At 50.1% G+C, this 10,217-nt stretch overlaps 1 protein-coding gene across 1 annotated transcript; it reads left to right on the top strand.

Moving 5' to 3' along the window:
- The first annotated feature begins 2,408 nt into the window (after nt 1-2,408).
- Nucleotides 2,409-3,329, top strand: ATOH1 (atonal bHLH transcription factor 1). The gene has a single exon (XM_024197617.2). The coding sequence runs from the start codon at nt 2,409-2,411 to the stop codon at nt 3,327-3,329; it is 921 nt and encodes a 306-aa protein (XP_024053385.1).
- Nucleotides 3,330-10,217: the final 6,888 nt, after the last annotated feature.

Genomic DNA, 10,217 nt, shown 5'->3' with positions numbered 1-10,217 from the left:
AGCTTTAAGAATGTGATTGGACAAGTCTCATGGAAAGACCTCTATCACCACAGGGAAGACTTTAGATTGTAAAGTCATGAGGGCAGGGGCTGTGCGACCTCCAAACCAGTGAGGAGGAAGAGCTCTGGCTTAGCCTCCTATAATGCTGAATCTATCCAAACTAAGCAGATAAACCCTGTGGGAAGAGAAGAGATGAGCAGGCTATGATGGGATGCGAAGCTCCTTCCTTCATTGTAGGCGCAATGGGGAAAGTACTTGTTTACAACCACCGACTTTGCTCTTCAGAGTATGGACATGGGCTTATGGGTAACAGCTCCATTTGCAATGGAGGCCGTGCTTCTGAGAAGGCGACAACCTGTGTCGCCCTCTGCAGGTTGCTCAGTATACTGACCTCAATGTCTAATAGGAGTTAAAAAAACAACAAGGAGTCTGGTGGCACCTTAAAGACTAACAGATTTATTTGGGCATAAGCTTTCGTGAGTAAAAACCTCACTTCTTCGGATGCATAGAGTGAAATAATAGGAGTTAACTCTTAATAGGAGTTAAGAGCGGAGAAGAGCTCGGGAAGCGTTAAGCGATTCCAGTTGGGGAAAATGTTGCCACTTTGATAAGTGAGGCAGGCAGCCTCCTTTTTCTCCCCCCACCCCGCCCATGCCATTCAATTGCAGTAACAAGCTGAGACTGGGGGTGGGGAGAGAGAGAGAGCGCGTTTTGCGTATACGTCCTTATGTCCCAAGAAAAACTAGCCAGGTGCGTGCCTGGGTGCTACCCAGACGTGGAGGTAGCTGGGGGGGGGGCACTTATGCTTCCTGCCCTGCAAACTCTGCTTCAGGTGACGCTGCTGTTCTCTTCCTCCTCATTGAGATGGCACTGAACTAAAGATGCTTGTCTGAGGCATTGTTCCGCCGTCTGCATTGCACCGACGGTCGGGCTCGCAAAGACCTACAATTGCCCGAAATACTGTACTGCTCTGCAAGACAGAAGACGTTCAAATAAGTTTGCTGCCCTCGGTGATCTCAATAGAGAAGACGTCAGTGTTCGCGCGGTTGTCACGAATTGCTTGATCACGTATTAATCTGTGCCACTGACCAAATCAGCCTCTCGCCTTATTGAATGGCTGAGATCGTATGGCTAAAGGGCAGGTTAAAATGTGGAGGTCGATAAGGACGGTCAGGCAGTAAAGAACTTTGCACGTGGGGTGCGTTTATCCTGGTAAACAGCGAAAGCTAATCGCTCCTGTTTAAAGAGGGTGTATGGGGGGAACTCCACAGCGCCCCACTTTGGTGTTGCTGGAGACTGCTACAGCACTTAGGAATGTGCCTGGGGCGTGTATAAGAGCGGTATGTGTTTATATATGGAGTTAGGTTAGGTTCATGTCTCTCTTGTCCTCGGGCCAGCAACGCAGGGCGCGCTCTCCAGGTACCTGGCAGAGCCGGGAACATGCCCTATGCAGCTGGGCCTAGTGGGGGGTGTCTTTACTATATCGACCGTCCGGCCACTGCGCAGGGCGGATCTGTGTGCAGGGAGTGGAGGGCGTGCTTTTGGCCTGAGGCCAGTGGCTTTGGAAGTCCCGCTCGCTAAGACCGCGCCCCGCTTTCGGTTCCCTCGGGGCGGTGGGGCGCAGGGTGACACACGGCGCCGCGGCACCTGGGCGCACACCTGCTCCCTCGGTGTCCTGCTCCTGCCGAGCTGTCCCTGGCGCGCTCAGACGGCGCACGCCAGGCACCCTCTGCCACGCCCACGTGCTTAAAGCTGTTTGCCTGGCACTGGCTCCCCCGGCTAGCCAAGGGTAGCCACGTGTCGGCCTCGCCCTCCTGCAGCTGGGCGCGCACCTCGCCCCGGGCTAGGCGAGCCGCGGGTGGGTGTAACTCCCCTCCGCCCCTAATGCACTGGAGGCCTCGCTCGCTCTCACTGGCACGCCCCCCCTTTCCCCCAGCAGTGACACCTCGCAGCCCCCCCGCGTGAGGGAGGGGAGGAGTATTGCTGGCTAGGTCACATCCCCGGAGTCTCCGCTGCAACTTTTTCTCCCCCGGAGCGGGCCAAGCCCCTCCTGCCATTGGCTCCCAGCACGCGACAGACCCGCGCGCTCCATTGGCTGAGCCGCCACGCGACCGGCGCGAGGAGGGCGGGAGGCAGAGGGTGGGGCGCGAGGAGGCGGGAGGCGGGTGGGGGGGGGGACCCCGGCGCGTGCCGCTTTTTAAAGGGGGCGCAGCGCCGTCCGCAACCGGAGAAGGCTGGTTGCACGCGAGCTGTGTGTGCGCCCGAGGTCCCCGGAGCCAGGGTAGAGGTGGGGGGGGGGGCGCGTGGGAGAGGCGGGGGGCGCGTGCAGCAGAACTCGCCAGGGCTGTTCTGCCCCCTCTCGCGCTTCCCTGCTTCCCACCCCGCTTTGGTCTGCAGCGCCCGGCGCGATGAGCCACCTGCGGGCGGCCGCCGCCGAGTGGGTGGAAGGCGGCAGGGACTTGGGGGCCCAGCAGCAGCTGGAGCAGACTCTCCTCGGGCAGGAGCATCCCGGTTGCGGTTTCCCCCCCGCTTGGCTGGGCATGTGCTGCCCGGCACGCGTCCCCGCAGCCGCCGCCGCCTCCCCCAGATACCTGCTGCCCGGAGCAGCGGAGGAGGAGGAGGAGGAGCCGCTGGAGGCGGGGGGAGCCGAGCAGCACCTGGGCGGCTGCAGGAGCGGCCCCTCGGGGAAACTGTGCAAGCTGCCAGGGGGCGTCCCGTCGGCGGAGGGGGTGTCGGGCTGCGGCAGGCAGCGCGCCCCGTCCGGGGGGCTCCGGCAGCAGGTGAGCGGCGTGCAGAAGCAGCGACGGCTGGCGGCCAACGCCCGGGAGCGGCGGCGGATGCACGGGCTGAACCACGCCTTCGACCAGCTGCGCAATGTCATCCCCTCCTTCAACAACGACAAGAAGCTGTCCAAGTACGAGACCCTGCAGATGGCGCAGATCTACATTAGCGCGCTGGCCGAGCTGCTGCACAGCCCGGCCGCGCCCGCCGACACCCCAGGCAAGGGCGAGCACCGCGCGCCGCCCCACGAGGCAACCGGAGCAGAGGCCGGAGCTGCAGGGCAAGGACAGGGGCAGCAGCAGAGACCCTCGCCCTCCGGTCACTGCAGGACTCGCTTCCCCCAGCAGCCGGCTGCGGGGGGCTACTCCGTGCCCCTGGACCCTCTGCACTTCTCTTTCCAGGAGAGCGCCCTGATGGCACAGAAAGCCCCCTCCCCGGCCCTCCTCGGGCAGCCGCAGGAGAGGAGCAAACCATCGCCCAGGTCCCACAGGAGCGATGGAGAGTTCTCGCCCCGCTCCCACTACAGTGACTCTGATGAGGCCAGCTAGGGAGGGAGCCCAGCAGCACCACCGGGGCGACAGGGGCAGAGCCACAACCAGAGCTGTCCCAGTCTGCCACGGGCCGGGGGGGGGGGCGAAAAAGGGGCGCTATGACTGCTGAAAATTTTGCCATGTATCTGCTTCCGCTGTTAAAATAGACCACAAAAGGCTGTTGAAAATAGCATCGATTCCTTTAGCTTATGAATCTCCAGCCTTCTCCTTGGTTGGTATATGGAAATGGCTATTTTGTGATTCAGTGTCCCCTTTATCCACCCCATCCCATTTCCCTTTCTTTGCATACGGATTGTTATAATTTCTCTCTCCCCGCCCCCCCTTTTCCCCAACCAACGTGCTGCCTTGTAGTTCGGAGCTTCACTTGCATTGCTCGCGAATAGCAAATCCACTGTGAACACTTAACTTGCTAAAATTGAATTACCGTTTGTGTCTGCACAGATACTTACACAAAAGTCTTCCGAAATGCCGGTCCGGTTTCCGAATTTTATTGTTATGGAAACAAACAAAAAATTGTAAATAGCATACTCCTGTGCTGTAAATACCAGAGAAAAGGCGGATTTTTAAATGTCCCGTGTTGATGTTGGCATCTTTTGGGGAAACTTGGCGCAAGCACTTTATCAGCGGCTGGAGATGCGGCTTCAAGAGGAAAGTAACTAATTGCCAATTGGAGACCATTATTTAATTTAGCCACTTATAGTCCTTAAGCTCTTTAAGTGTCAAAGTTTTATGTGAATTTTATTTTGCTTTTGTGATATTAGGAAACTTATTTATTAAGGAGTGTTTGCTACTATTTCTGCTTTTATTTTTTTTAACTTTTCTACACGAATGTTTTGTTTTTTTAATTTAGCAACGCCAACTGCCATTGTTTTCTATAATTTTTGAGATCAAATAAATATGGGGGGAAGATTGGTTGGACTATTATTTTTCAAAAGCCATAATAAAAAATATACAGAACACTTGTATTTCAAAATGAGTACTGATTTCTTTAAAAGGGCTCTTTCTGAATACTCTGACATACATCGCCATGAGATGGCTGTGGGGGGGGGGGTGCATTTGATCGCGTGGATCTGTAGGATATCAGAATTTACATCACCTGTGGTTTCAATTCTCTAATTTGCACCTGTGCGTGGAAAACAAATAAAAAAACCCTCTGCTATTTAGACCTACTTCAAAACTATGAATTGTATAATGAACGGCATTAATCACTTAGGACTGCAACAATACTCTCTTTATCAATACTTCTTTTAATCTGTTCCTGATTCTAACAGGTAACACTCTTCCCTTTTGGGGTTAGGAAAGAGAGGACTTGTCCCGGCACTAAAATTCCCATTGCAACAGGTGAGCGTTGCCTGAGTTCGGATTGCAGGATGGGACCCCTATCGGCGTTCTGCTCTCTGAGGGACTCGTCCTGCTCCCCTTCACGTTAATTGTTCAAATTCCGTTCTCCATTACACCGGTGTAACTAAAACCAACAACATTGGCACAACCGCAAAACTCCCGTTGACTTCAATGGGAACGGGAGTGAGCGCATTGTCTCGGAGCAGTTGCCCTGATGAGCCGTGGCATGAGCATAGCTGGTTCTGGTGTAACCATGCTCATCGCATGAGAAGAGGGAACTACTGTACAACCCCCCCGTGGGCTAGAGGGAGCCTTAAACTGAAGTTGGTTAGGAGTTCTGGAAGCCGCGTACACTAATTGGAAAGCTGAACAGACTTGCAATAATGATTTGAAAGGGCGGGTCACGAGCGCTGCACGGGTAGTTTGCCCTTCCTTCTCCTAGCTCTGGGTATGAAGTGACTTGCCCCGGTGGTCCTTACTGAGGCAAAAGTAGTTCAAGAAGAGCGGCTTGCAGTTCTCGAGCAAGTTTCGGAACAAGTTCTAAAGGAAAAGATATAATCGCTTGGGGCCATAAAAGTCGAGAGTATTCATCTGTCAAAAAGCTAAAACCTATTGGTGTATCGTATTTTTAATGAGGACTATTTCTAATATCGTATTTCCAATGAGGATTTTAACGTGCGTGAAAATCTGTATGTCCTGAAAGCCATAAAGAGGGTCCAGCTACTGTTGAAATGTGGACCTGTAGTCCAAAGGTATTTACTTACCGCAAATAAAACAGGCGGGCTGCGGCTCATGTCTATTGGCGAGCTACCCTGTAGGTCTGAAACGAAAATTTTCCTTGGGTGCCATATCTTAACATGGCTGCGCCTCTCAATAATGTGGTGTCTCCCTGTAACGCGGACCAACATTTACTATGGATGCAACTCTCCAAAGTGCTCAATTTAAAAATCAAGTTTGAGGTTTGGAAATCAAGTCAGCGCCTTGTTCTGTGTTTAAGGTTTTGAGGCGTGCTCCACTGAAGTGCAAATCTCTCGCCTCTTTCAATGATGCAGGGACTGGGCCATTACTTTGTCTTGTAGGGTCGGATTCTTGAGACACCGGCCCAAATCCTTCCCCAAGTAAGTAATGCCTTAACTTCACGCTTACACTCCATTAACAAGCTGTAACATATTACTGCAGGTTGCTATAATCTCATTAATTTTTTGGAAACTTGAATATTGAGTATTCGCCCGAGGAAAGGAGAGCAGGATTTGACCCAGTGTCCTTAATCAATTTCTTTAAAAAATAAATAAATAAAAACCCTAGTGTGGAAATCCACCGAGGATTTCTCCTGCAGTTCTCACAAAGGCAAGACTTCCAATGAACACAAGCACCAGACACTGAACTCAACAGGAGTTTTGCATGAGTAAAGAGTACCGAATCCATCAACCGGAGACGGTTTCTTTCTGCACGGGCTTCTTCCTTCTCCATTGCGTTATTTTCGTGCTTTCAGCAGGTGAAACCTCACCTAGGTCTAACTGACAATCAAACTGCTCCGGTAGGTGTGCCGATAGCAAGCAGGCAGTCTGCAAAAAGCAGGTGATCGTGACGCTTTCCAGGAAAGAGATCATGCACCTGTCCCCTTGATAACCTTTTGCACTGCCGGGTTTGCTGTGCTGCAGATAAACATCTTCGGGTGGCTTAAACGAATCAAGTCACTGCTTCCACACTAACGCTCTAACTGCTGGGGATATATTTACCAACCTGGGTAGGGTGAAAAGTTCATCAGCAGGGTCATTTCACTTTCAAAACTTCACGATTGTTTCCGGGTTTATATTTTTGATTACTACTTATTTCTAAAATGTTGAGGTTTTCATAGTAGTTAATAGGCAGCAAGCCTTTGACTTTCAGCCCAGAAAACTCTTTTAAAATTATCGTGCTGTACATAGATCTGCCATAGAAATATCTCACTCGGTGCTTTAAACAAGATTAATTTTTTTTAAAAGTTCACATATGTAGTGAATGATGCAACACGGGGGATTAGCGTTGTGATATATTATCAATTTAATTGAACTGGCCCAGCTATGTCTTTGTCATGCGTATATATTTGTGTGTGTGCGTGAGGGAAAAGATGTGGGAAACTATTTTCATTTTTTTCAGAAGGTTTTTCTCATTTCATCCAAACAAAAAAATCTGACACAGGCTATTTGTGAGTGCAAAGTGATTTGAAAAGCATATATAAAATCATCCACGCTAGTAGGAAATGTTCTAGCTATTGACCAATCAACTGTACCATGCAGTGTGTTAATCTTCACATCTATAGTTGGGGATTCAGTTTTTTTTATAGACACTTCTTTGAAAGAGAGACATAGACACATTTCCATTTTAAGGTTCTGCTATAGAGTTTGCATAACAAACGTTTGGCAGCCCACACTCTTACACTCCATTAACAAGCTGTAACATATAGCTGCAGGTTGCTATAATCTCATTAATATTTTGGAAACTTGAATATTGAGTGTTCAGCCTGCTCATTCCCCATATGCCAGACCACTCCCGCTATGCTGGCTGGTTCCTTTCTCTCCATTATTAGCAATTAGCTTCTACCTTCCAAAGTCACATCCAAGTATCCAAGATACTAGCAAAGGAATCAACTATGTGTTGCAAGCTAAGCATGCTTAATATCTCCCAAACAAACAAAGAGACAACATTGCTTTAAGTAATGAAGATGGATAAATCGCTTTATTGAATTTACGACAGTGTTTGTTCTGTATGCACTAGTATTAACTTAAAATAACACACACACACACAACCCCTCTTGAAGCTGATCAGGGTGGGCTGTTTGTGTGCTCATAGTATTTTTAAGTTACGCTTCTGACTCTCCAGTTCAGATAAAGTATTAGTCGGGCGTCGAAATTTGGCTGAACTCTAAGTATCTCCCAGAATGTGAAATACAATGTGTTTAGGGGGTGGGGGCGTGGACGCTTTGTGGGAGATTCCACTGGCTTATGCATGTGCGGATCGTTTGTATTTGGCCAAAAAGTTTTGGTTTAGCTTCCCTTTTAGACCTACACAGGCTCGCTGGCCACCAGTCAGATCGTGGGAATTTCCAAGAGGCAGCCTGCTCTAGTGAGTTTCATGTTGGTTTGCTACCCGGTCTAAAGTTACAGTATATTTTAAGTGTATTTTTGGGGATCGATTTTGTAGCTTTTGTTCTTGACCGCAATGGAGGCGGGATCGAGTCCCTTGTCCTGTTTCTTGCACGTTCTCGTTAAAAGTTTACAGCACGAGGTTGAATTCTTCCCTATTATGCAACCTTAGAAAGCAGAAGAATCCTGGGGGGTTTGTTAGTTTTTAAACACAACTCCTGCACCCCCAGAGCACACGTGCGAGAGAAAGTAGAGTTTGCAGTGCGGTGTCCCAGCCCCGGTTTATTGCTGCCTTGCAAGTGGCTGGCTGCTGTTTGCCCAACCTCTGGCCTGGAGAGGAAGAAAGAGTTAAACCTGGGGAGGGGAGAGGAGATAAAAGAGAGGCAGAGGAACTAAAGAGAGTGTGGGGGTGGCTTGCGGTAATGTGAGTGTTTCTTAATTAGAGCGAGGCTGACAATAGAGGGGCTAGCTGGCAGAGGCTCCTGGCCTCAGTGCTGAGTGTCTGGAGCGGAGCACGCGTTGTCAGCTGGTGAGCGCACCGGCCTTTCAGGCACCTCCCCAGGGAGCTGCGCTCCCGCATTAAACACCATCATCACCCCTCCCCTCCATCATCATCATCTTCATCATCTACCTCCCCCCGGCGCCCCCTACCCCAGCGAAGCACAACAGCCAGCATTCACACCCTCAATAACAGCAGCGCGGCAGCGGCCAGCCACCTCCCAGCAACCAGCAGCACGCGAGGGCAACTGCTGGGGCACCTGAAAGAGTCAAAGCCAAGAAAAGGAGACAAAGGAGGAGAAAAGGATACACAAAAGTGGGCCAGTGTGTCTGCACCGACAATACAGAGAGGCAGGCACACGCACAGGGAGACAGACAGACAAAGAGGCAGGCACCGGCAGGCAGGCAGACACACACTCTAACTCTGTCCTACACGCAGAACAGGTCTCCTAAGGGTGGAACAATATTCAAGACATTCAGCAAATATTTGTGTGGGTGACTCGAGGTGGACAAGGAAGATTTAGGTTAGCTATTAGGGAAAACTTTTTCTAACTAGAAGGGTAATTTAAGCTCTGGAATAGGCTTCCCAGGGAGGTTGTAGAATCCCACTGGAGGTTTTTAATAACAAGTTGAGCAAACTCATATCACTCATGGATGGTCCAGATTTACTGGTCCTGCCTCAGGGCCAGGGACTGGATTGGGTGACTTCTGGAGGTTCTCTCCATCCCTGTATTTCTATGAGTCCATAACACTTGCCACTCCGCCAAAAATAACTCAACTCCTGGCGCTGACTCTGCACCCACTTGCATAGAGAAGAGACTGGGCAAAAGGGAGGATAGGAAATCCACTATCAACTTTCAGACGTGTGGTGGCCACATTGGGATCCAAGGGTCTAGTTCAGTCAGTGACTGAGGCAGAGGCCAGCTATAAAATTCTTATTGAGTTTGACTTTTCCCGAAGGTGTTATGGTGGCTCTGATATGGGGTGTAAAGGCCCAACCCAACTTCCACGGAAATCAATGGGAGTCTTTCTATTTATTTAAGAGGAATTGTATCAGGTTCTTGGTTCTGACCCATCTGAGAGAGAAAAGGAGGGAGAAAAACAGACCTCCAGACAATCCCCTGTGCCCTGTTACTATAATAACACACGCATAAACCCCATTAAAGACTGTAAGTCTGCAAGGTATAGAGGTAGCATTAAAAAGACTGCAAGTTAACATTGTCTGTCTTAGCATCCTATAATAGGAGTAACCGCGATACACTCTATTTCTTGGGCCTTTTCCACTTTGATGCAGAGAAGTGGGATTTATTAAATGAAACCGTAATATTGTAGACATAATGGTCCCTCACATACAAGTATGTTTATAAATGAACAGCAACTCTTGACGGGTTGTTCTTTCATAACGATTAAACTACATGCGGGAGCTCACATCCCAGCAACTACAATAATTCACTAGTGGCGAGAGAGTGTTATACTGATACGCAGTATAAATAATACACGAGGGTGAAAGGACCCGTTTGCAATTTCTCATTCAAAAGGGAGAGAGGGAGGAATCGAAATCCTACGAATTGTGGCCCTGAGAGGCAAAGGGCAATTTGAAGAACCACTCTTGTGGTTTCTTCTCTCTCTCTCTCGTGTGCCACTAGTGTGTATGAAAGAATTTTTCACGCAGGAGCATGGTAACTGCAGATTTGCAAAATCTGCAATATGCTGGTGTAGGGCTGACTTGCCCCGGGAACCCACGCAGCAGAGCTCAGGATGGTGCATGGTCTCAGGTGCTGATGGAGCTGACAGCAGCCTGTGTCAAACAATGGATTCTCCACCCACCGTGTTACAGCTCGCGTAGATCTCCTTCTGGACTGGACTGTCCGATCCTCAGGTGGAGGCGGGTTTCGGGGCAAAAGGATGAATGTTAAACTTC

The sequence above is a fragment of the Terrapene carolina genome, unplaced genomic scaffold, assembly GCF_002925995.2.
Source record: "Terrapene carolina triunguis isolate 2854851 unplaced genomic scaffold, T_m_triunguis-2.0 Scaffold789, whole genome shotgun sequence".
Taxonomy (NCBI): domain Eukaryota; kingdom Metazoa; phylum Chordata; order Testudines; family Emydidae; genus Terrapene; species Terrapene triunguis.
This window is presented reverse-complemented; position numbering and strand designations above follow the sequence as displayed.

Coding starts and splice junctions, on each gene's coding strand:
- ATOH1 (XM_024197617.2), top strand. CDS start 2,409: ATGAGCCACCTGCGGGCGGCCGCCGCCGAGTGGGTGGAAGGCGGCAGG.